The sequence below is a fragment of the Suncus etruscus genome, chromosome 9 (assembly GCF_024139225.1).
Source record: "Suncus etruscus isolate mSunEtr1 chromosome 9, mSunEtr1.pri.cur, whole genome shotgun sequence".
Classification (NCBI taxonomy): Eukaryota; Metazoa; Chordata; class Mammalia; order Eulipotyphla; family Soricidae; genus Suncus; species Suncus etruscus.
Window position 1 is genome coordinate 51,229,002 of NC_064856.1, and position 26,897 is coordinate 51,255,898.

Genomic DNA, 26,897 nt, shown 5'->3' on the forward strand with positions numbered 1-26,897 from the left:
GAGAGAAGGGAGGAGGTTGGATCAGGCCTCCCCACACCCCCATGCTCCTCACTGCTGTCCCAGTGGAGAGTTTCAGCTGGTCTTCTCCCAGCTCCCAGCTGAGCTCCCAGCTCGGGATTGGCTGCAGTGACTGCATTGGGCCACAAGGGGGTAGCCTCGGACAATTCAACATGGATGCTGGCCAGGGCACTTCTCTGTTGAAGGTGGGGCAGGACCTGGCCCTGCCTCTGCCTGTTCCCCAAAGGCTGGTTCTTGATTTCCTGGAAGGCAGCACAGTGTAGGGATATGCTCTGGATGCCAAGAGGAGCTCTACTGTGGGCTCGTACCTGTGTTCTGTGCTCTTTTCTGGCAGACAGATGAGTTTGGAGACAGGAGGCAACTTGTCTAATGTCATACAGCTCTTCTAGATCGAGTTAAGATCTACTTCAGCACTCTACTCGCCTCCCTTCTACACCAACCCTGGCTGTTCTTTTTATAAGTGACCCAATGGGTCTCCCAGGTTAGGGACCAGCCTAGAAGGAATCCTCACAGCTTCCACCTTGGTGAATATTGGTGCAAACAGAGGTGTTGGGTGGATGCGTTCGGGCACTCTGCTTTTTGTCTCAGATTCCTAGAAATAGGACCCCTTGTTTACCTATAGTCTGAGGTTGGGTTGGGTCTGGGTGAGGCCCAGCAGACCTGTGTCTATTCTAAGCTTTGCGGGCATGGGTGATGACAGTTCTGAGTCTGGGGAAAACAGGAGACTGGAGAGAAGTGGGGAGAGGGGGCTGTTGTGCCTGTCTCCCTCCCCTTCCTGCCTTTCCTGCAAAGTGTTCAGAAGCTAGTGAAGGCACCCAGGCCTCCAGACCTAGCAGATTGCTAACTCCACAGGCAATTATTGGGCTGGGGAGGGGGTACTGAACCACCTCTACCCCCACCCTAGAGTAGGAGGCCAGGGGCCGAGTCCCTTGCTTGGCTCTCTGAGCTGATGGTTCCGGAGTCTTGTGCACTCGGGGTGTGGTGTGTTTCAGTGGCTGCTAATCCTCTGGCTCTCACCGGTGCTCAGGAGAGGTTAATGGTCCCTACTAAGGGGAGGATACAATAAGATACTCAGTGTGAAGTGCCTCTCACCATCTCTGATAATCCCCCTAACTGCCCCCAAATAAGTCTGGGGATACTTGGTGGCATGAGCCCTCTCCCAGCACATTTTCATTCTCCTGGCATGGAACCTCGACTGTATGTGGGGGGATTATCGAACTCCACTCCGAGACCACATGGAGTGCAGTGAGTGGAGTAGGCAGGCAAGGCTTTGCTGCTGACAGATTGTGGCAGGAGTGTAGAAGGACGAGCCTGCAGGGGTGAAAGGGATCCCAGGAGAGGATATAAGTGGAAGCTCAGGGGACAGGACCCTTTGTAGGGCCTATGGGTGTTGTGTTGGGGTTTTCGTGACCATCCCCAGCCCAATGGGCTCCCCTAGAATAATTCCTGTTCCTCACTCAGCTCTGCCCTGGGCCCTACGTGATGCCTTACATACATAAATAAAGTGGCATGGACCTTTTCAATCCTGTTGTACTGTGCACTCAGGCTTTGTGTGTGCCTGTGTGTGTGTGTGTGTGTGTGTGTGTGTGTGTGTGTGTGTGTATTGACCCAGGGGCACTGGCAGGGCACTACTCCCTGTTAGCCCATTCTCATCCAGCCCCAGCCTGACCCCTCTCCCACTCTACTTTGAGCTTGTGGAAATTTCCGCGCTTTCTCTGCCCTGGTTACAGCTCTTACTGCTGTATTTATCACCCTGGAGACACAGTGGCACTGGCGCACGCATGCTACACACACACATGCGCGCGCACATACACATACACACAGGCCTGCACACTCGTACCTAAACACCACAGCCTACACACTCTTATACACACACACAGTTCTGCACATGTGTGTGCCTGCGTGCCACAGCTCTCTCCACCCCCCCCCCCCATGCATCACAGTCGGGACACGTGGAGGAGCACCCCCATGCACGCACAGAGCTCTCTAGGAAAATGGTACCCCCTCTCTGCTCCTCCCCCAACCACCCACCTCAGAACCAGGAGACCAAGGAGAGGGGCTGGGCGGCACCTCCCACTACTGTCATCCTAAGACAAGAAGCTTCTGCCTCCGTCTCTTGAAATTGTTCCCTACAACACCCCACTTCTCTGCACTCCTGTCCATGTCTCCTCCCTCTGTCACTTTCAACCCTCTGTGGAAGAAGCTCCTCCTCTGGCTGCCCCTCCTGGAAGCTGAGAGGGCCTGGGACCTGAGTGGCCTCCGCTTTGTCACTCTCAGTCCCTTCCCCCTGGGTAAGAAGTCTGCACTGCCACTATGGAGACCAGCGTCATAGCAACACAGCTTGGGTGGGTGCAGCTCCCCCCCCCACCCGCCCTTCCCCAGCAGTCAGAAGCCATCGCAAGCGAGCATGTGCTGGGTTGGTTACCACCCCACCTAGTTCTGCAGACGCCCCATGGACACCCCTACCTGCCCGACTCTGCCTGCCTAACAGCTTCTAGCTTCAGCATGTGTGTTGGGGGAATTTTCCCACAAATGCTGGAGCAGGGCCCTGAGGGCTTGTTTCTAGATGGAGGCTTGGGGTGGCCCAAAGCCTGGCAGATCTCCCGAATCACATCCTGCTGAGTATTTTTTGGTTCCGTTTTCTCTGTGAGAAACCTAAGGCTCATCTGGCCCATGCTAGGTGACTAGGCCAGGGTGGAGCTGGGAAGAAACATGGGTCCAGCAGGTGGCGCAGGGGTATCAAGGCTTCATGCTGTGCCCTCCCAACACCTTTTTCCCCAGTAGGAGGCAAACTTAGCTCTCAGGTCTGGTTTCCTTCTGGAGAGTTTTGGGAAGATCCAGACGGAGCCTAGTCGCTGCCTGGCCTCTGCCTTTTGTAGTTCTGAAAACCAGGATGTTTGTTTTCTTTTTTTGTTTGTTTTGTTTTGGGGCCACACCCTGGCAGGGGTGTACTCCCCTGGCACTGTGCTCAGAAATAGCTCCTGGCAGGTTCAGGGGACTATATGGGAATCTGGGGGTTGAACCCAGGTCAGCAGTTTGCAAGGCAAACGCTATACCCTCTGTGCTATTGCTCTGGCACCAGGATGTTTTCAGTGGAGATGGAGAAGCACAGAGCCTTCTCATGTGGCCCACAGAGCCGAGCCTTTTTGGGAGCCCTGAGGGAGAGTGGCACACCCCCTTTTGCTTTCTGCAATCATTCAAATTCAGTGGCTGCTGGGCCTGGCCAAAACCCACTGTGCTCCTGCCCCTCTCAGGTGCCAGGAGTTAGGGTAGTAGATCTGGGTTTAATTGGGCTGGACTCTTAGCAAGGATTCAGAGTGCTGGGTGGGAGCAGGGAGAGCACTGAATGGGGCTCTTCCTCCAACTCACTCCACTGCCAAAGATACCCCCCCCCCCCACACACACACACTGTCCCAACAGCTTCCTTTGCAGCTCTGACCCTGCTGTGCTGAAGGTGGGCAGGTGGGGAAGTGGAGGAGCCATAACCTGAAGTCAACTCTGCCCGTGCCTAGGGGTGATCTGGGCACATTGCTGACTTCGTGCCCCAGTTCCAGCCTCTATGATAAGGGCTCCATGTCTCATGTTTCTGGGGAGAACTCCTACCTGACCTAGCCCTGCACCCCAGGCTTTCTTCCTGTTCCTGCCTTTCACTTGTCAACCCCCAGGGGTTTCCCAGATTCTAGGTGAAACAGATTAAAGTGCCTCACTCCCCTCAGCTTTTTACCACTTCCTCCCCAGCTCCCCATTCCCACCAGGGCAACTCCCAGCTGGAAGCAGGGCTCAGATCAGATTTGTCTGGAGGCGGGGCTGCCTTTTGTCAGGCACGGGGAGCTTTGTGTCTAGTGGGGGCTAGAACGTTCTAACTCAGAACCTGGGCTCCTCTGGAGCCCAGAGAGCAGCTTCTAGCTGAGGAGGGAGGATGAGATGGAGAAACTGAGCCCCCCCCCACAGCTGCTTTGACCCCCCTCACCAGCAAGCAAGTGGCACCTGTTGCCAAGACCCAGATGTGCCCTTCCTGGCTCCCAGCCAGAGTGAGTCACATAGGGGTTTTCAGGCTGACCTTCCGTGAAATCCATGTTCAGCCAATTACCAGCCACCCCCAGGAGAGCTACAGCTGCTTTCACGCTTCACGGACTCAGTCAGCCCCAAGGTGGGGGCAATTTCCACGGCAGCTCAGAGGCCCCCCCACCCCACCTGCTGCCCCACATCCACCTGTGGCCTCTCATCCAGGGTCTGCTCCTCTGGGATCCATTGCTGAGCTCTGATGGGCGCCATCTTTTTCTTGGCATGATCTTCCTGCCTCCTTTTCTTCATTATGTTCTTATACCTGATGTAGCAGGCCAAAGGCTGAAGATGGACTGAGCACAGGGGCTGTGGCCTGTCATCAAGAAAAGCATGAGCCAGAAGAGGAGGTAAAGTCAACGTGAATAAAATGCATCTCGGCACTACAGAACACCTGGGTGGAGTAAGGCCCAGGGTTTGATATCACAAACACACCATAGCACACACACATCCAAGTATGCATGCTCACGCACATATCATATACATATCACACTACACATATAGGCATGTTTTTACATGTACATATACACACCCTGAGCAGGGGGTGGTGAGATGGTGGGACAGATAAAAGTTAGGGAATGGAGGTACAACCAGAGACTCTCAGGCCAGAGGCCTGTCCTGCCTCCCTTTTTCTTGGAATAGATTCAGGCATGTACTAAGCTGGCCTAGGAAGGAATGTTTGGTCTGTGGAGGGCAGTGTTAAAGAAGAGAGGGATGGGAGCTGGAGCAATAGTACAATGGATAAGGCACTTGTCTTGCACACAGCTTACAGGCTCGATCTCTAGCATCCCATATAGTCCCCCAAGCCAGCCAGCAGTAATTCCTGAGTGCAGAATCAGGAGTAAACCCTAAGCACTTCCATATGTGACCCCCCCCTCCAAAAAACAAACAAAAGAAGAGAGGAGAGAGATGTTATACAGTGGAAGAAAGCTAACCAGGTCAAGGAGAGGATGGGTATGCATAGGGCCAAGGACAGAGGCGTCATCTGGGTAAGGGGAGGCCTTGTGCCAGGTTAAGAGTTCACCCTTTATCCCAGAACTACCCTCTGGGAGCCCTGCAAGGGCTTAGAGGAAGTGTCAGGTAAGCCCAGGTACTTGTGGGAACTGCTCAGGGTTGGACTGGAATTGGGGTTGGAGTGTGGGGAGTCAGTGCTGAAGGTAACAGACAAGGGAGCATTATGGGGCAGAGAGCTGACAGCCTTGGAGGCGAAGGAAGAGGCAAAGTGACTTTGAAGTTTCCAGACAGGGGATTAGAAGTGGGCTGATGCCTTTGATAGAGACAAAAGCCGTGTTGGATGTTGGATGTTGGGAGACCAGAGCGAGCTAGGGGCTGCGGGGGTGTCCCCACAAGCTGCCATCCGGAGCTCTGGAGAAGCCTGGTCTGGGGAGTCCCTTGGAATTTGGGGGGTTTGGGGGAAGACTCTGTGCTTCATAGGGGTGCAGTGGAGAATGGGGGGACAAACCAGTGAACTGGGCAGAGGAGGAATGATGGCAGGGTGGTGGTTGAGGGCCTTGGTGATAAAACATTGCTAGAGTCAGGGAGCTTGCAGGCAGCTGGGGGTGCTCCCCAGATAGCAAAGCAGAGGAACAGAGATGCAGGCGCTAGGACTGTGACCCTTGCAAGTCGGATCAGCACCACGGAGAGCGCCTGGGCGGATTCTCTAGTTCCGGGGCGGGGCCTGCGCTGCCCTCGTTGGCCACAAAGGACACATACCTGAGCAGTCTCTGCCCTCTCCCCGCTGCATCTCCCTTGTTCAGAAGTGCCTCCACTCCAACATTTGGTCCCTTTAGCAGTGGAGAAGGGACATTGAGAAGAAACCTGACAGAAATTACCCAGACCCCACAACTCACAGACCCCCACACCTTGGAGCTTTGGGACCCCTTCTGAAGATCACAGAGATTAAACAACACCCTCAGGATCCATGCAGAGCTGAGGACTCAGCAATCAGTGTTTGTGCCTGTCCCTGCATACTTCTCCTTTCTGGGCAGCTGTGTGGCCTGCCAGAGACCCTCCCAGCACCTGACTAGGTGGATTATATTTTGGGAAGCATTTTTTTGTTTTTATTTGGGGGCCATATACGTGATGCTTGGGGGTAACTCCTGGCTTTACATATGGGAATCATTCCTGGTGAGCTCAGGAGGACCATATGGGATACTGGAGATTGAATTTGGATCGGCTGCATTCAAGGCAAATGACCCACCCACTGTACTATCTCTCTGACCCCACTTGGAAGAGTTTGAAGCCCCAGGGCCATCATTTCCAGAGTAGCAGGGCAGAAAGGAAGCTCGGCTACCCCCACCCCCAGGGGGCACCTTCCACTTTCTTCCTCTGATTCTGCAGTCGGGCCCTGTGAGAGCTGTGGGGCAGCTTGGTCCAGGACTCACTCATTTTCCCAAGTCCCCAGTTGGCCTTTCCACTAGGGGCTCAGTCTATATGTAGCCAGACTGCAGGAGGCTCAGACTGGGAAGCAAGGACCTGCCTTTCCAGCTTGGAACATAGATAAGCCCCAGTTGGGACCCTGATGCCCCTGCAAGGAAGCAGTGTGCCTGGAGCAAAGGGACCTGCCTTCTGAGGCCAAGAAGGAAGCAAAGCTTGCTGACAAAGCCTTCTGGACACTTCCTAACTTCAAGACAGCTGCTTTTGTGTAGCACTGGGTGGACAGACATCTGCACAAATCTTGTTCCTGTCCTGCTCTGTCCCACCCCTGGGCCCCTGGTCCTCAAGTTCAGCTTTCTACCATATTTTTCTGCCTGGATCATGGTAGGAACAGGGGTGGGATTCCCTGCAAGGCTCACAGAGGAGAGGTGGAGCTATTGGGAGTCTATGTCATTCCTTTATTATTATTATTATTATTATTATTATTATTAAAGTTATTTCAGTTTTTATTTGGGGGAGTGACATCCAGCTTGGCTTGGGCCTTATTCCTGGCTCTGTACTCAGGAATCACTCCTGGTGGGCTCAAAGGACCATATGGGATGCCGAGAATCAAACCTGGGTCCTCTGCACTTAAGGCAAGCACTCTACCTGCTATGCTATTTATTGCTAGGGCTCCACACATTGATCCTTTATTAGAAAACACATGCCCTTCTCCTAGGATCCACTCCATATCCTTAAGGACCCAGCTCATTTCCTTTCCTACTTCCACTTCAAGCTGAGTCAAAGGTTCCCTTTGCTTGTCACAGAGTCAGCACCTCCCCCCTTCTCTCTCTCTCTCTCTCTCTCTCTCTCTCTCTCTCTCTCTCTCTCTCTCTCCTCTCCCTTACACACACAAACACACACACAATCACACTCGTGCCTCTTCCAAACTCAGAACAGTGGGAGCTGAGCCTGCCGAGGTTGGCTCATGGGCCAGTGGCAGGTGTTTGAATGAATGAATTATTAAGTGCAGGAGCCACATCCCAGTCCCTCATCTCCTACCTCAAGTGTGGAGCCTCTCCATGTGCCTTATACAGGAGCTCTGCCAAGCATAACTCCCTGCCTATCCCATCTCTGAGAAATGTCCCCATTCCATTGGGGTCAGGGTTCACAGGCCTCCCCCTGCCTGTATCCCCAAAGGCCTCATAGCAAGGCCCAGCTTATGTTTCGGCATCTACTCTCACTACATATCCACTTAGAGCCCCTCAAATCTCACTCTGACAGGTTCCAAATGCTTAGACTCTGATGTACCCAACTCCATTGGGTGGGGAGTGAGCCTAGGACATGATACAGGAGGGGAACCCAGAGGTTGCAGCCAGCTGGCCCGGAGACCTAGCACTGAGGGCATCCCTACCAGAGTCCTTGGTAATGAAATAGCAGTGGGCTCAAGCTTTGGGCGTCCCCTCCCACTCCTCAGAACCCTGCTCAGTTCCAGTTCCTGAGGATTGCTAATCCCTCACCACACCTTTTTTGGGGTTCCCCACCTCCTTTCCCCCTCTGCCTTTTCTTCTTGTTCTTTGCAGTCTTTGTTCCCGTCTGTTTTCCCCTCTGCCTCTCTGACGTCTTCCCCTTCCCAGTGTGATCTCTCCAAGGCTCTGCACCCACTCTCCTCTCCTCCTTCCCGGGTTGCTCCCCTCTGCCTGGCTCTGTCTGCTTCTGTGTCTTTACCCACTCTCTCCCAGTAAGTCTCCACCCCTCCTACCTCTCTCCCTCTCTGTCTGGGCCTCTCTGTGCCTCCGCCCTCCTCCCTCCCCCTCTGCATTATCAGCCCTGCTCCAGCCTCCTCCCAAAGCCCGCCTAGCGGCAGAGGCAGCGGCTGCGGGAGAGGCGGGAGCGGCCCGGCCAGCAGAGCTGGATCGGGCTGTGGAGTCCGGGCTGAGTAGGGCACAGACGGCAGCTTCTGGTCCCCGTGCTGGCTGGGCAAGGCACCCTGCCTGGAATCCTAGGTGGGGTGCTCGGGGCGAGGTGCCACCTTGCTCTGGCTGGGGAGGCGGACGATGAAGAGTGATGGGGCAGGCGTGCGGCCACTCCATCCTCTGCAGGAGCCAGCAGTACCCGTCAGCGCGGCCAGCTGAGCCGTGAGTACTACAGGGGTACAGGGAGCTGCGGTGGGGGGGGCGCTGTCCGGGAAGCGACTGCAAGGGGTGCCACGGACGGTCCCAGGAGTCCTCCAAGGAGCTGAGCTTGGCATGAAGCTGAGCCACGTGGGAGGAGCGATGTTGCTCCGGCGGCCAGTTGTAGCCTGGATGGAGGGACTCTAGGTGGGTGAGGGGTGCCTGGTGTCAGCCTAGTGGTTGGAGACCCACGGAAGGGCTGGTGGTAAGTGAAGGAAGGGGTGGGTAACAACCTCAAATTGTCCCTTCAGGGGTTGGGGGTGGGGAAGTCAACATTAAGGGGAGATCTGGGGAGCTCTGGGAGCTGAGAGAGACTAATTCAGGACCCTGGAGAGGGAAGGTGTCCCAATGGGGAGCGGGATTGAGAGTCTGTGTGTGTGTGTGTGTGTGTGTGTGTGTGTGTGTGTGTGTGTGTGTGTGTGTGTGTGTGTGTGTGTGTGAGAGAGAGAGAGAGAGAGAGAGAGAGAGGGGGGGGAGGAAGAGAGAGAAAGAGAGAGAGAGAATATGTATGTATAGATCAGGGAGAGGTAGGTACTCATGGATAGACTCATAGATAGGAATAACTGTAGCCCCAAGCAGGCAGCTGCACTGCATGGAATTGGTACTGGATTCACAGCCACCAATTTCGGCAACTTCCTTCCCCCAACCCCGCACCCATCCAGAAAGTACCTTGAGGCTGAAGGAAACAAGGCCCCATGTGCCAGCTCGTGTGCTTCCACGTGTGGGAATCGCGTGGATTGGAGGGGGCTGCTGGGGGTTTCTTCTCTGGGCGCCGCCAAGAGGGCAGGCAAGTGACAGGTTTGTCTTGAAGTTATGGAGGGACAGATCTGAGGGACAGACACCTGGCTTCTCAGGGCCATATGACTGTGCGGGTGTTGGGTGCATGGGGACACAGAATGGAGGGGACCATGGAGTTCTGGGGTCCTTTGGTGGTCACTGTGCAGCAGGCTGTTAGGGTGTGTGAGCTTTCTGGCCACAGTGTGAGTTCGGACATGTCTGGATGCGGTGTGTGTACATTTGATTTCTGTGGTGTGCGTATTAGTATGGGTATAAAAAGCATGGCTCAGTCTTGAGCGTATGGCTTGAGTCCATGTGTGTGCAGATACTGGTCTGTGTGTGATTGTCAGTGCTGCTATGTGGGTGCCTGTGAGTGCTATGTGTGAGTGCCTGCTGTGTTAGCAGAAGCAGTCCAGGTTTGGTGTGTGCTTGTTTGTGCGGTGGTCACCTGTGCTGGCCCTCAGTATCTGTGTGTCTGGGGCATGGGTCTCTGTGTGCTTATTTATCTGAGTGTGGGCAACCCCACTCAGGGAAGACACTTGCCTTCCCCAGATTGCTGAGGACAAATATGAGACACCAGGGCCCACTGAGGCAGAGCGGAGTGTGACAATGTGTGAGCACCTCCAGGAGCACAGGACAATTCATTCTCCACCCTGTGGGGAAATGCAGAAAAGAAATAGGCAATCATTGTTGTGCCCTCTGGGGCCTCCTAAACTTCAGAGACATGAAGTAGCTTGAGGGTAATTAAGCCACATAGACCAGGACCAAGGGAACAGTAGGTGGCAACAGTGGGAGCCAGGCCTCGGCTGGAAGGAACAGTCTAGAGCCTGAGCAGGGGGTTGGATGGGCTGCAGGGGTCCTTCCTGCAGGACTTTGAGCTCCAGGCCTTTTGAGAGTGAGACAGTATCAGATTTGGGTTTAGAAAACTGCCTCAGTGGGACCATGAACTCTAAACTGTAGGGAGGATAGTACAGGGGTTAGGGCACTTACCTTATAAGCAGCAACCTGAGTTTGATCCCTGGTACCACACCTGGTCCCCCGAGTCCTGCCAGAAGTGATGCCTGAGTACAGAGCCATGGACCCAAAATAAATAAATAATTAAATAAATAAACAAAAGATCTTTCTGCAATATACTGCTGTAGAGATCTCAGCCAACGAAGAACATCAGCTGTCAATTCTCTTCTGAAGACACCAATAAAATGTTTGGGAGAAAATTTTGAAAAAACAAAACTAAGCTGCAGGAGGATGGAGGCAGAGACGGCTGCACTCCTGTGTCTATGAAGGTGTCTGGGGGCCTGGGAGACTTCCAAAACCAGAGAGTGGGAAGGCTTGGGGGAAGAGGATGGAAAAAGACTTGAACTGGTGGAGAGCACAGTGGTAGGACCTTGAGCCCCCAGTATGTTGGGAGGAAAAGCCCTTAGAAGACCCAGACAGGCAGAGCAATAGTACAGCAGTAGGGGGCTTGCCTTACATGCAGCCAACCCAGGTCCAATCTCCAGCATCCCATATGGTCCCCTCAAGCACTTCGCAGGAGCGATCCCTGAGCTCAGAACCAGAAGTTATCTGAGCATTGCAGTGTAACCCCAAAACCAACCAAGCCCCAAAACAGCTCCAGTAAGCAAGACAGTAGAGAGACCCCTGTAGGGGGTGGGGGATTGTGAAGAGAAAAGGACACCGTTTTCTAGGCAGGGAAATGGAGGCAGTGGATTTGTCACCCTTCTCTGGTTGCAAGGTTGGGAGACTTAATTAAACCTGAGCCTCACACTCCTCTTCAGTGGCTCTCCACTTCTTGGCCACCTGAGCTGGCACTGGGAGGGTTAATTGCCTTTGTGCTCCGTTGCACCCCCAGTCTCCTGCCCACCCAGCAGCTCCTGCCTCTCTTCCTGCTTCCCACTCCAGCCTCCTGTCCCTGGGGGCTGCTGATGGCTTGGCTGGGATCTAGCCAAATGGGGGAGGCTGCACTCCCTGCAGTACCCCCTTCAATCTTAATGGACTGGGACTCTCCCCTCCATAGCTGCTGTCAGCCCCTCTTGGCTGCCCTATTCCTGCCCCCATCATCCATCCACACCTCATCCAGGCCACATCTCATCCATGCTCCCCACAGTGACTCAGGGTCCATGGAGTCAGTCCAGGAGACAGAGAGAGTCCTTACCCCCACCTTGCTCTCAGAAGTGCCCAAGCCCTGGAGGGAGGCAGGAGTGGAGACCCACAGCCCTGTGGTGTGAGCAGAGCATCGAAGGCCTGGGAACTGTCCACACCTAGCCAGAGCTTTGGGGGAAAGAATATTTGAGCTGGGTATTTTTTTGAGGAAGTTACTTTGTTTTTGATTTGGGGGCATATCTGATAGTGGTCAGGGGCCTGCAGTACCAGAAATGGAACCAGACCTCCTGCATGCAAAGTCTACTTACTGCTCTATAGCCCACTAAGCTATCTCTGTGACCATGGGCCAGATTTTCAGGTGCCAGGTCTCAGATGCCAGGCTGAGAAACTTGGAGTTTCTCATAGGATTAGGGAGCTAGGAAAAGTCTTTTGAAAAGAAATTCTCTCACAGGCAGCCATCCTTGATTTTCCTGCCCTCTGACCCCTATAGCCTATCCTGATGTCTTTCTCTGTGATAATACAGGATCAAGAATACTTTAAAGGGCCAGAGATAGCACAACGGTAAGGTGTTTGCCTTGCACACAGCTAATCCAGGACTGACAGTGGTCTTAATCCCAGCATCCCATATGGTCCTCCGTGCCTGCCAGGAATGATTTCTGAGCACAGAGGCAGGAGTAACCCCTGAGCACTGCCGGGTGTAACCCCATAACCCAAAAGAATACTTTCCACAAACTGGTAGGTGGGAGACATATAGGGGTCTGGGGTTCATTGGTGGAAGGAAGTGTACACTGGTGAAGGGATCGGTGTCAAAACAGTGTATACCTGAAACCTATACTATATATATATATATATATACATATATATATATACAGGTATACTATATTGTATACCTGAATAGCTTTGTAAATTCACAAAAAAAATTTTTTTTCAAGGGCTGTAGAGAGAGTACATCAGGTAGGGTGCTTTTGTTGCATCTGGTCAAACCAGGCTCGGTCCTTGGTACTCCATATATACCTGAATTCCCACCAGTAGTAATCTCTGAGCACAGAGCCAGGAGTAATCCTTGAGTTTAGCCAGGTGTGCTCCCCCCAGCAAAAATAAGAATGCTTGGAATGTGTATTTCCCTTGGATAACCATTTGTGAGTGCCTTATCTGGCCAGCTGAGGGGTCCCCAAAGGAAGGGGAATCTCATTATACATCTTTTCCTTTTCCACCCATGACCCAGGGCTGAGAATCTGGGTTTGGTGCAGCCTCTGAGTGGGCAAGGAAGTAAGGGGCCTCTGAGTTGCCTTCTTGCATATCTGCCCAGCCTTTGCTTCTTTGCTTTCCTATCCCAGGGACAAAACACCTATACCTTCCTTTATAGAGTGGATAAATACCAAATTCTACTTTAGAGTAGGGTTTGGTATGCTTTCTCTTTCCTGGGCTACTGAGGGAAAAACTCTCTAGCTGGGTTGTGGCGTGAGAGACAGTTCCCTCTCTCCCTCCTTCTGCTTCCTCCTGTGGATGAGAGGAATCATCCAGAAAAGGTGACTGGGACTCATTCATTCAGTTATTCATTCACTCATTCGTTCACTCAGCAGTCTCTGACTGGTACTACAGTCACGCAGAGAGGAGTCAAGCCAGTGACTCCATGGAGAAAGCCCCTGATTGCCCCACCCATTCTCCCATGTTGGGGGGGGGGGCACAGGCACTTGAGAAGAGGAGACAATGGGCCAAGTTTAGAGGTAGAGTTGCTTCTCCAGCTCCAAGAAAAGGGAACATGAGTGCTGGGCCCTAAGGTGCTACAACTGGGTTTGCTGTGTGAGGGTCTGGGAAGTCCTCCTCCCTATGCAAGAAGTAGACCCTGCTCAAAGCTCTGAGTCCATTCCCAGCACCAATGCATGGCTCCCTGAGTACCACTGGGGGTAGCCCTGGTGGTCCCCAAGCACCAAACCACTGAGTCTGAGCATCGCACCATCAAGTCTGTGTTGCTGAGTGAAGCATCACCAGAGGTGCACCCACTCCAGACCCCAGTGGGTGCAATTCCTATAATTAAAATAAATAAAACAAGAGGCCGGAGAGATAGCATGGAGGTAAGGCATTTGCCTTGCATGCAGAAGGACGGTGGTTCGAATCCTGGCATCCTATATGGTCCCCTGTGCCTGCCAGGAGTGATTTCTGAGCATAGATCCAGTAGTAATTAATCCCTGAGCGCTGCCAGGTATAACCCAAAAACAAAAAAAACCACGCAAACAAAAATAAATAAATAAAATAGGATGGGAAGAGTAGGATGCTTGTCTTGCAAGTGGTCCACCTGGGTTTGTTTTTGTTTTTTGTTTTGTTGGTTTTTGGGCCACACCCAGCGGTGCTCAGGGGCTACTCCTGGCTGTCTGCTCAGAAATAGCTCCTGGCAGGCACGGGGGACCATATGGGACACCGGGATTCGAACCAACCACCTTTGGTCCTGGATCGGCTGCTTGCAAGGCAAACTCCGCTGTGCTATCTCTCCGGGCCCGGTCCACCTGGGTTTGATCTCAGGCATATCATATGGTTCCCCCATGCATCACTAGGAGTGATCCCTAAGTGCAGAGCTAGGAGTAAGCCTAAGCACTGCTGCCAGCTCCCACACCAAAAAAATAAGTAAAACAAAGTGACATGTGCACGAAGCATAGGGACAGAGACGGAGCAGAAGAGGAGCTAGGGATTGAGGTTAGACCAAGTGAAGCACTTTCTGCCACCAAGAAATTCTCCCCACAGTTTTTTTTGACAAGGGGGAGGTCATTATCAATGTGCAATTTTGTGATTCCTCAAGGTGCCTCAATGAAGCCTTCTTGTTTGAGAATGGGGTATTCACCAAATACTCTAAAAATGGGATAGAGATGGGCCCGAGAATATGGGCCACTTGCAGAAAGTAGAATGCAAATGAATGCGAAGAAATATGTAAATCATCTGGCTGGGGCCTGGCAGCTTTGTCTGGGAGGATGAGCTATCATCCCTTTCCATACTGTCCTATCCCTCTCCCCTTGCCCTCGGAGCCGGCCAGCCTGAGTCTTGTCTGCTGCCTTGAGCCCTGCAGCTTGTTTAAGCCACGAGATTGTGACCTTCAGGGTGGGGGCCACGAGCTCCCTGTCAGCACCCACATTCTCTGGGGAGGCTGATATATTTAGTAACAGGGATGTTTTTAACACATTTATCTCCCATTGTTCAGCTGCCCACTCCCTGGGAAAGGCCAGGTCCCCAGTGATGTGACCCATTTCTGGAAGTCCCTGAAATCACCCTCTCCTTGCTCCCTCTCACCCCTTAAAATAAGAGGCAATGGGGGGGGGGGGACAGGGAGTGTTTGTGCAGCAGGAAGTATTCGAGACAGACATCTGGGAGAACCAACCAACCAGGGTAGTTGCTCGAGTAAGTGGCTTCTTGGCTTCTCACTTTTTGAAGGGATGCCCTGAGCCTCAGAGGTGCCTTTGAAACTGGAATGGAGATGGTGTCACGTCAGACATATACATACATGTTCTCATTTTGTTCCCATGGCTCTGACGCTGTGATTCTGGGAAAGTTACTTGACTTCTCTAAGCCCAGTAGAAAGAAAGGGGTGGGACTATGGCTTTTATTCCTGGCAGGACGACTAGGAAGAATCTGGAAGTGGAGAAACTTAGTGCCAGGCATGCAGCAGGTGCTCATAAAGGTTAGCTGCTGCCATGATGAACTCCCACACTCACCTCCACTTTTAGAAAGATTCAGTGGGGCTGGGAGGGGGAGAGACCAGAGTGAAGAGCCCAGAAGCTGTCACTGTGTGGGAGAGACAAGAAATTCTGAAATGGTACCTAGGTGGTGGCTGTAGTGCTCTGGTGGGGGTGGGCAAGGGGTGCAGAAGCAGGTAACCTCCTTTCATGGCTGCCCCACCGTGCTGAGAGACCTAATCTCTAGAGAATATAATGGATGAAGGTCACTGGGGAGGAAGGGGTTAAGCTTGAGGCTACCTCCATGCAATCTGTGAGTCATGCTGGGAGTTGTAGTTCAGCAAGGATTTGCACTGCTCACACTGGTTCCTTGGGGCCCAATCCGTAGCCGAGGCAGGGCAGGCCGTGGTTGGTGTTGGGGCAGGAATGGGATAGGAAGTTGTGAAGCCTACAGCGAAGCAGTTTTAGTCCCTTCCCTCAGGGATCCCTCAGTTTGTTCTGTGTTGGGGCATACAGGTGAGGGCAGGGATAAAAGGATTAAGCCATAATTATGACTCTTCACACATTCGCATCAAAATTTGCAGTTTCCAGAGCATTGTTTTCACATCTATGATCTCATTTAATCCCCACCACCAGCCCAAGAGACTGCTGCTTTCTGGATGAAGGAGCAGGATCTGAGAGGGGGAATAAGTTGCCCAGAGATAATCAGCCCGTGGCTGCTAGAGCTGGGCCTGGAATAGAGATCTGCCTGCCCCTAGAGCACTCCTCTTCCAGCGGATTAGCCATCCAGATGGGAAAAGTAAGCCCTGAAGAACCTGTGTAGTGTGGACAATTAAAGTTAGGGCTGAGGCATTTCAGCAGGAGCAGCTGAGCTCAGACCTGGCTCAAAAGTGCGGATGCAAAGAAAGATCTGTCTCTCCTTGCAGTGAGATTCAAAGGAACACAAACCGGGTCTGAGATGAGAACTGATTCCAGGCTGAGAGCCAAGAGGATCTACTTAGTGGCTGCTTGAGGAGGGTCAGGACTTACCAAACATGGGTTTTGTGTGGGTCAGCCTTGCCCCTGGACTCACTAAAGTGGAGAAACAAAATACAGCAGGAGGTTCCAGACTCCCTCTTTGGTGCTCCCAACACTTGGCTCCTCTTTCTCCTCTACTAATTTGTTGTTGTAATTGGTTTTTGGGCCACATTTGGTTGTGCTTTTCTGTTTTTTTTTTTTTCGGGCCACACCCGTTTGATGCTCAGGGGTTACTCCTGGCTAAGCGCTCAGAAATTGCCCCTGGCTTGGGGGGGACCATATGGGACTCCGGGGATCGAACCGAGGTCCTTCCTTGGCTAGCGCTTGCAAGGCAGGCACTTTACCTGTAGTGCCACCTCGCCGGCCCCATCTGGTTGTGCTTAAGGCTTACTCCTGTATGTATGCTTGGGCCTTACTCCTGGCAGTGCTTAGGGGACCATATAGGATGCTAGGGATAAAACCTGGGTCAACAATCTGCAAGGCAAGCAGTCTACTTGCTATGTCTCCAACCCCTTTTCACTTTGTCATTAAAAAAATGTCTTGTCTATAAAATGCACAGGGCTAGTCTTGGCAATGCTTGATCCAACTGTGTGGTCCCAGCAGTGTTGGAACCACATGGCTACACCTATTAGTGCTTGGGATGGGGGAAGTGGGTTAAATGCAGTGCTGGAGACTCAAACTTGCAACAGAAAACTTATCAGACCTGCACTCCAGCCCTCTGTACTATCCTCCTGGCCCCTCCACTCTTCTGACCTTCTACCCTTCTCTCTTCCTCTCCCTTTCTACTCTGCTCTCCACTTTGGCTTGTGAAGTGCAGACTACACTCTAGAGCTGAGTTGTAATGACCCATATATCTCCACTGAGGGCACTGTCCATACTGTCTGCTCTAGCCTGGATCTTCCTTCTTGGTTGATGGGCCAGAAGGAAAAAAAGAATCTGAGAGGGGGTTGGGGTGAACAGTACCTCCTGCAAGATCATTGGGAGGGAGGAAGTAGAGAAGAGACTGAAGTACACAGCAGGGACAGACACACAGAATAGGCTAATACAGGAAACAAGATCTTTTCTTGCAGATCTGGGGCAGGCTTAGTTTGAACATGGCTTTAGAATGACACGCAGTTGGGCCCTGGGTTTCTAGAGAATGATAGATTGCTTGATACTGAGATGAGAGAGTGAGATGGTTTGGTTTGTATTTTATTCTCTGTGTGCATATGTGTAAAAGTGTTGTATAGTCATACATTTGGCCTAAGAAGGTATGAGGGTATAGTCAAGTGTTTGTATAGAAATGTGCACACACCCACATATGTGAATATGTCATTTTGGGGGGTCACACTTGGCAGCGTTCAGGGGTTACTCCCGGCTCTATGCTCAGAAATAACTCCTGGCAGGCCCGGGGGACCATATGGGGTGCCAGGATTCGAACCACTATCCTTCTACATGCAAGGCAAACGCCCTACCTCCATGCTATCTCTCTGGCCCCTATCAGTGTCATTTTTATACCCGGCCATGTGGGAATATGTGTGATATATATCTGTGTGGGGTGTGTTGTGTACATAGAAGAACTGGGTGTGGTTTTTGTATGTGGGTGTCTGTGTTAAATGTGAGTAGGGATGGGTGAGAGTGTGTGAAGGCCCATCCCGACTCCACTGATGTGGCCCAAGGTCACACCCCACATCTAACTATACTTCTTTTCCTGGTCCTTCCTGCCTGGCAGGAGGTATGGGCTCAGACGGAAGGGGTATAATGTCTGCACTGCTTTTCCTCAGGGACCTTTGAACCCTTCCCAGTCAGTGAGACTCTGGAGGACTAGGGTGCAGGAACTGAGACTCTGTTGGAGCAACAGAGCTGAGAGGGACCCAGGTTTCATCCTCCCCATGATATCTTCCTGGATACCTGTTCTTCTGAGGATCTAGACCAGGGGTCTTCAAACTACGGCCCGAGGGCCACATGCAGCCCACAGAGGAGTCTGATCCGGCCGGCCAGCAGTGAGCGCTATTTGGTTGCCAAGATACCTGCCAGCATATACACTCAGTGTATATCCAAATATCAGGAACCATGCACTCAAAATGGTAACCATCTTTGGTAGCACTTATGCCTGTGAACAGACTTTTTCAAGAATGAAACATCTGAAATCTCCAACCAGATCCAGATTAACTGATGCCCACTTGCATCACTTGTTACGGCTGGCAGTGACAAATATGGAACCGGACATTGACCATCTCTTTAGCCAAAAGCAGGTCCACAGTTCCCATTGAAATACTGGTGCATGATCTGTTTATTTATAAATGGTTTTCATTTTATTTATAGAAGATATGTGCAGTGTGAGTAGGAATTAGTAGCTCATATAGTCCAGCCCTCCAGCTCCCTAAGGGACCGTAATCCGGCCCCCACTTTAAAAAGTTTGAAGACCCCTGATCTAGACCCTGACCTCTTGTAACAATACAAATACTGAGGCTCAGGGAGGGGTTGCAGAGCAGGCTAGGGGCCAAGAAGGACTTGGAGCAGTAAGGGACACGTCTGGCTTGAGAGCTTTTTTTCCTCCAGGCTGTGAGCAGAAGCGATGCTCTGAGGGACATCCATATCTGTGGGAGGAGGACCCTTCTGCCCCACCATCGGACCAGCTGCTGTCTTTTTGGTCTGTTTTAGTTTTGGGGGCACACCTGACGATATTCAGGGGCTACTTCTGGATCTGAGCTTGGGGAAATCACTCTATGCAGTGCTCAGGGGCCTATATGGTATTCTGGGGATTGAACCCTCGTCAGTTGCATGCAAGAGACGTGTCCAGTTGTGCTTGCTCCGGCTCCCACACCTACTGGGAAACACTTGAGCCCAGCCTTGGGAAGAATTAAGGGGAAGGGCCTTACTGAAAGTCACCGTGTTTCTCTATTAGGGGCAGGGGGTGGGAAGTTGTCCTAATATTTGATCCTTTTCCTCTCAGTCTCCTTGCCTTCTGAGGAGTCACAAGGGTCAGCAGCATCCAGAGGCCCAGTGTGGTTGCATGAGAGGGTGGAGGTTGCCCCCTAGAGGTGGTCCTAGGAAGGAGGGAGCAGCTGCCGATGAGAGGCAGGGTTTTGAGGAGGCTGCAGGTGAGGATCCAGAGGGGTCCTGGGAAGCTGGTTCCAACAAACTGGAGGTGCCAAGGGAGAATGGGGGCGTCCTAGTACACACCTCTGCCATTCAGCACAGAGGTCGCTTCCCATGGGGCTAGGCAGCAAGACACTGGCAGGGCTGTGGGTGCAATGGGAAAATCAGACAGTTCCGCTGTGGTTCTGAGGCTGAGCACCCATGGCAAAGGGAGCCCATGGCAGACAAAGGCAACCTGGGAGACCCAAGACTGAGCTCAGGTGTCAGCTCTGGGGGCTAGATGCAGACTGGTGCTGGGATCAGGGCAAAGTGGGCAGGAGAGGAGAGGCAGATGTCGGTGCATTCAGTCACTCCTTCATTGTGGCCAACTCCATGGGCCAGGAGGAGGGCCATACATTTCAGAGTGGGCTTAAGTTTAAAACTACCCAGTAGGGCTACAGCAGTTTGGGCAATTGCCTTGCATGCAGCTGACTGGATTCAATCCTCAGCATTCTGGTGGTTCCTCAAACACCACCAGGAGTATTTCCTGAGCACTGTGCTGAGCATGGAGCCAGGAATAACCACTGAGCACTGCCAGGTCTGATTCCCCTCAAATAAAATAAAAACTTGAGATTGAGAAACTCAATCTGTCCTCAGGATCTGGTCTGTTTAGGGGGGTGGAGGTAGAGTATATGACTTGCTCCATTGTAGGCTGTTTGGTGATGCAACTAATGTGGGGGTACAGCAGAATTAAGGCTTCAAAAGGGTGGAGCAGATACTCAGGATTAGTCCCCTGAGGCAAGCGTGAAGGGCTCTTCCTCCTCACACAGGCGTGCACAATCTTGCCAGCCTTCTGACAGAGGCCAGGGAGACTGCAAATGCTACTAGCCATCATCAGCCCTGGAGCAAAAAAGGGACAAAGGAAGTGCCAAATCTCGCTGCTGGTTGGTCTCCAAGTGAAGCCAGACCCTTGCTCTGAACATCTATTTGGTTATATTGGGGGCTGGAGAGATAGCATGGATATAAAGCATTTGCCTTGCATGCAGAGAAGGTCAGTGGTTCGAATCTCGGCATCTCATATGGTCCCCTGAGCCTGCCAGGAGCAATTTCTGAGCACAGAGCCAGAAGTAACTCCTGAGTGCTTCCGGTTGTGACCCAAAAACAAAACAAAAAACAAAAACAAAAACAAAAAAAAGACTTTCTATTTGATTATATTAGCTGAGGCTTGCTGCTTCCTGAGTGTCCCACATGCTCCAGGGCCACTTGGACAGGTGGTCCTGTTCTCCTTTTTGTTAGAAACACGCGGGTCCTGTGCAAGGAAGGAGGGGAACCCAAGTCCAAATGGACTCCCAATCAGGAAACTTCTAGGAGAAGGTGTTTTGGGGAGCCTACAAAGTCCAGTGGGAGTTTTCAGGAGTGAGACCAGATAGGAACTTCCCAGGGGAGGAGGATCAGGTGGCACAGGGCAAGGACAGGCAGAAGTGGGTGTGTGTGGGAAGGTGGCAGAGGCCGCACGGCTGCCTGGGCACAGCAACTCCCCCACATCCCAGGAGGTTTTCAGCCATGACCTGCTTGGTGTTTTGGAAGTTCTATGTGGAGGTGAGTGGGGGAGCAGTGGGGAAACTGGTGTGTGAAAACCCAAGTGAGAGGCAATGAGGCTGAAGGGGGTGACTGAGGACCTGTGAGAACTGTGTACAGTCAGAGGAGGACAGATACCCTCCCACTGATGGGGCCAAGATCCTCAGCATCCCAGCACCACTGCAGCAGCGAGCGGCCACTCTAGAGCTGTGTCTCCTTGCCTGTGAACACGCAGCAATGGCCCTCAAACAAAGCTGTCTCTGCCATTTCATCTCTTGCTAGTGCTCTGACCTGGTTGTGCCCTGCTAGTGCCCTGCCGAGTTGAATCAATCCTCTCTTTTGAAATCTTCAACCTGGAGCTTGAGCTCAATCTTTTCTGACTCTCTCTGGATCCTGAGATTTGGGACTCCCCAGGTGATAAGTCAGTGGAAGATGACTCCCTCCTGGGTCTGGGGGTTAGGGAGCTTGGCCCATGCCAGCATGTTAGAATGTTTCAGAGTGCTGGGGACCACGTTGTCACTTCTCCCAGGTCTCCCACTGCTGACTCATTATCCATATAACTAGCTTCTCCAGGGCTGCCTTTGGGTCCCTGAACTGCTCGACGGTCATTAGAAGCTACTGTGCACCACTGAATTTGGCTCAATTCTCCCCACTCCATCCCCTACCCCGCCTTGGACTTCTCCAGCTCCAGTTGCTTGAACTAAAAGAGCAAGAGCCCCAACCACAAAGGAAGCTCCAGGCAGGAAAAGGAAAGACCAAACCCAGTGAAAAGCACCAAACAGGCACCAATTCTCGCTCCCCAAGAAGCTAAATACTAGAACAGGCACCAACATCACTCTGTGCAGGAGGGGCCCTGACAGGTGATCGAGAAGCTAGGCCAGAAGAACCACATCACCTTCGCATGAGGCCAAGGGTACATGTCACTCTCTACACCTGGTATTGACCCCCAGAGATACACAGGCATAAAGCTGGGTGGCCAGGTGGCAGCTAAAGGGATGAACTCATAGAGGGGTGAGACTTAGTTTAGGGAACACACCCTTTCTTGCAATCCCCTCCCATCTGGCAACTTCTTCTTTTTTTTTTTTTTTTTTTGAGTCACACCCGGCAGTGTTCAGGGGTTACTCTTGGCTCCACGCTCAGAAATCGCTCCTGGCAGGCACGGGGGACCATATGGGACACCGGGATTTGAACCAATGACCTTCTACATGAAAGGCAAACACCTTACCTCCATGCTATCTCTGGGCCCCTGGCAACTTCTTATCACTCTACCTTGCTCACCCTCCCTGATCTACAACCATAGTAGCCTTTCCCAGGCAAACTTGTGCCTAGTGAGGATGACTATGGCCATGAGTTGACAATTAGGGCCAAGACAGGGCAACTCTGTAGGATACAAGAATACTAATTCAAAAAGAAATCCGCATGTCAACATTCAAATAAACATTATTCAGAATAGCCCAGCCAAAACAATGGAATAAGCCCAAGTGCCCCTAGATTAGTAACTATTCAAAAAAGAAGTTATGAAATGCGGCTGATTAGAACACCACTCTTCCTTTAAAACTCAGATTAAATTGTGCTCTTTAGGACAAAATGGAAGGAACTTGAAGTGATTATGATTGTGCTAAGTGAAATAAGTAAGTAAAAGACACATACTGGATGGTTTCACTTGTGGAATATAAATAACTAAAGCAAACACACTAGCAAAACTTAAAACTATTCTCTACACTCAGAGAAAACTATGGTGGTTAGCAAAAGAAAGGGTCATGGATAAAAGAGAGGCCTTTAGGGTGGTGAGCTGGCATTGCAACTTGGTGGTAAATGTGGTGGATCTTATATAGTCAAGTGTGTGGTGGGGTGTTTGTGCCCAGGCTGCTTGAGGTCTGCATAGACTTTTGTCTCTCAGGCTGGAGTCTGCCCTCTGCTTCCTTTTCTCAGGCTGTGCTTCATTTCTTGGGTGTTTATTCCAGGCTCACTGCCTGACCCAGTTCCCTCCTTCCTGAGCCAGCCCTGCCCCCCACTCTCTTCGGTGCCCACACTCTCACTTGGCTTCTCTGTTGGGGTGCATCTGCCTCTTACTTTGAGATCTGGGGGGAGGCCCATTATTTCAGGCCCGGGATTGGAGGCAGGCCCAGTGTCCTGACCTCCTAACTCCGTGTTGTTTGAGGCCTGGGTGAAAGAGGCGTAAGTACTGTGTGCTCCCTGTGAATGCCAGCTTCGGGCTAGCTCCAGGTTTGACTCTCAGCTCCACTGTTGCTTAGCTGCAGGACCAGAGCGAGTGCTGCCACCTTTATTTCTTCCTCTGTAATGAAGGATGAGAACAGCGGAGGATGAACTGAGACCAGTGGTCAGGGTCAGGCATCAGCAGCTCACTCCTGCAAGTAGGGGCACAGCTGATGGATCAGGGACACTTGTGGGGCAGGAGGGGTTGCTCTCCCAAGGGAAACAGACCTTGGCTGCCTGAATATCTGCTCTGCAACCCCCTCCCCAGCTGCTGGGTTTGAACCTGGGCTGTGTTGGGAGGGGGCAGAAGACAGAGCTGTGGCGTCTTTCTTTTAAAATCATTAAGATATTTTTACATGTCTTATGTTTTTAAATTTACATACAATAACATCACCTTTCTTTAGCATATCAGTCAATGCATTCTGGTCAATAGATGTGGTCAGGTTACCATCATTTTCATAAAGAAAAGAATCTTGTCATCCCCTCAAACTCCCTTTGTGCCTTTGGCATTAGTCCTCAGTTCTGTTTTGGGGGGGAATATATTGCAAGGATGTGAGAGGTCGTGGGTTTTCTTGACATACTGCAAGGAGGTTAAATCTGTTGGTCTCCCTGGGCATGGTGCCCAAGAAATGGCAGAACAGTGGAGTCAAAGAGGCCCAGCATGCTCAGGCTACACTCCCTTATTATCAGGCCACACCCCCTGGGCTAGCCAGCTGGAGGAGGTGACCTCAAGGAAGAGCGAGGCTCATATCTCTGGACCAGGGTGCTCTGTGGCCCTAGTGTCATTTGCTGTCTGTCACCCCAGACTCAAGTGTGGTCCTCAATCAGCTTCACTCTTCCCCCTTGTCTTCTCCCTGCCAGAGGCCATAAATCCCTATTTTGATGAGCAATTCCCTGAAAAGAAGGGGACACTTTTGTTCCCCAGTTCTAGAACCAAATATTAAAGCAATTATGTAACTAGCAATAAATTACTTAAAGTAGTGACTCACTCAGCTTAATTAGAGCGCAAGCAGGGAGGGATTAAGGTATTTTTAGAGCACACACCTCGCTCCCTCCTGTGGAGGGAGGCCTCAGTGCGAGCTGGGGGTGGAGAACAGACTGGGAGCTCATGGAAGCACCCCAGGTGTCTGCAAAGAGATGAAAGTTGATCCCCACCCCCGGGCCTCCACAGATAAGGCCAGGTCAGAGCAGCAGCGGGAGTGAGTCAGGTCAAACCCCAGGACCACTCTGCAGGGACTTCCTGGAGAACTGGGCAGGTAAACTGGAACTCCCAGAAGCCCAGAAGGCAGGCTGAGATTGCTGACCCCACCTCACCACAGGAAGAGACCAGGAATGAGAATCGGGGCCCTATTCTGGGTTTGATGTCCGTCTTCACTTCTAGGGAGCTGTGTGGGCCTAGCTAGCTTCCTTGACCACCCCACCATTTCTTGCACCATTCAGTGGAAATAAGAACCACCTTCCAATGGATCATAGGGATCCGGTGGGATAACTTGTGTAAAGCAAAGCCTGGATCTGATTTCTCCAAAAGAAAAGGAGTGAGGTGGTTCTGTTGACTATGTGTTACCAGCGAATTTCATGGGGTGGCAAATAAAGGCACATGAGCACATCCTGTAACCAGTCTCATCTGCATTCTCCTGCTCCAGATGGGCTCCTTGTCCTGAATTATTGTGAGTGGAGAACATAGTGAGAAGAGGGCAGGGATGCCCTTGCAGGTGCACTGGCTGGCCTTTCTCCTGCCAACAACAGAGGAGGAGCAGGTGTTTTTCAACAGAGGAAAGGTGGTTGGCTCTTCAGACAGGCCAGAAAGTGCTCCAGATGCTGCACAGTTACAGCAGCAGTGATGGGTGTGGTTCTATTATCTTGGTATTTTGACCCTTGCACGTAACTGGCAGGGGAGGCCCAGACCCACCCACCATATCTGGAGGTTCACAGTGGGGGGACAGGAGCAACCCAGAGGTGGGACATCCTGAAGGGGTTCCAAGAAGAAAGGTGGGTTCACCTGTGAGGGTTTAAGTGGAGAAGAGCTGCTCAGCCTCTATCAAACAAACCTGGAACTGTAGGTTTCCTGAAAGGGGATCCCTCAGGCTTATTTCCCATTCCTATTTTCCACACCTTTTCTATCCTGTAACCTGAGGAGGGATTACTGCCTCTATGGGGCAGGCAGAGCCTGAGTTCCAGCTCTCTGTTTCCCCTCAGCTTCCACAGAATCCATCTCTGCAGTTGGACAGAGCACAGGATATTGAGGAAGGACAGAGCACAGCCTCCCTCCCTCCATGGGTGAAGGCCCAGGAGAGGATCCAGAAGGATATGGGGCTGGAGTCATCCCCGACCCTCCCCCAAGACTCATGTCCCCAGAGGCCACTTAGATCAGCTCCCACCAGCCTTCCTCACACCTCTGACCTCCCATGGCCCTAGTGATGAATTAGCGATGACAGCATCTCTGCATTGCTATGACGACCAGCAAGTGCTTGGCCTCCTGATGGGGGCTCCGTGGCAGAGGCCAGACACCCCCCATTTGGCTCTGGGTCTTGGTGACAGAGGTTGAGGCCCAAAGGGAAATGTGGGGCAGTGGGGAATGGGGAAGGGACAGGAGTCAGGGCATGGGGCAGGCAATATTGCCCTTAATTCAAAGGACCTGGGAGCGGGGAATAGATGTTTCCCTCCTTCCCACTTCTCTCTCTCTCTCTCTCTCTCTCTCTCTCTCTCTCTCTCTCTCTCTCTCTCTCTCTCTCCACTCCTCAGTTCCTCCCCCTTTCCTTCCATTTTTCCCCAGGGCTTTATCCCTGTGTGAGCCCCTAAACTTCTCTTCCCCAGCCTGGCCTTCAACCTTTGCAGCTCTTAGTGAGAACGAACCTAGTGGGGCCCAGAAAATACATGGGGAGAGGGGACCTCTGCAGGTGGGTCTGGTGTGTACCTATGGCTCTGCAGAAGTGGGAATTCTGGTCTAACTGTGAGTGAGGAGGAGCAGGGAGGGTTTCCAGTGGAGATATAGAGACCCCCAGCCGAGATCAAGTGGACTGGAGAGAGGCAGAATCCTGAGTAGTCTGGGTGTAGGGGGAATGAGAGAAGCCTTCTGGGTGGGGTCTGTCAGCTGGGGCCTGCTGGCCAGAGAGGGAGTGCAAAGCTCCTGAAGCTTCTACTGTGGTTTGGTTTTAGAGATGGGAAAATGGAGGCCCGGAGAGGCACAGGGACTTGTTCTACCCTGCAAGGCCGCACACTCCAAGCTCTAGCTAGGACCTCCTGCCCCAGACTGTTAGTCCAGAACTAATCCTGAAGCGATACTTCCACAAGCTGGGGTGGGGATATTGGTCCAGGGACAGGGGGCTTTGCTCTGAATCAGTGGGATTTGCATAGGCAGATCTCTGTCAGATGGAGTGATAGTCCTGGCATGCAGATGGTGTTAGTGGAGTGGGTACTCCAAGAACCAGGGAAAACTTGGCTAAGGGGGTTCAGATCAGAAATGGATATAGAACTGGTGCAACAGTATAGCAGGTAAAGTATTTGCCTTGCACACAGCCAGCCCAGGTTCAATCTCTGGTACCCCATATGGTACCTTGTGATGGAATCCTCATGTTTCAAGACCAGGACATTGGAGAGACATGATCAGGTGCAAATGCTGATGTGCAGGAAATAACCCACACACACTGAAGGGGGTGAAATGGATTCAGAAATTCCAACATTCAAGCCTTCTGCTCCTAAGAAGTAGAGAGTTCAGTGGAGGAAAACAGGAAAGGCAAGAGAGCCTTTTCCTAGACCCAGGATTTTTATTAGGAAGAATCCTGACCACCCTCTGGAGTGGATAATAGGGGGACCTGGTTAATTCAATATCTACCTCTAATTGACTATAGAAAAATGCATAAAGATGAGGTAAAACAGT

The 26,897-nt window shown here is 51.9% G+C and overlaps 1 protein-coding gene across 1 annotated transcript in view; it reads left to right on the forward strand.

Annotated features, from left to right (window-relative positions):
- Positions 1-8,321: 8,321 nt before the first annotated feature.
- PDE2A (phosphodiesterase 2A) overlaps positions 8,322-26,897 on the forward strand; it is a 102,211-nt gene continuing 83,635 nt past the window's right edge. Inside the window, exon 1 of the mRNA XM_049780258.1 lies at positions 8,322-8,573. Within this exon, the coding sequence (XP_049636215.1) occupies positions 8,503-8,573 (71 nt within the window). The 5' untranslated portion in view covers positions 8,322-8,502. The remainder of the gene's footprint in view (positions 8,574-26,897) is intronic.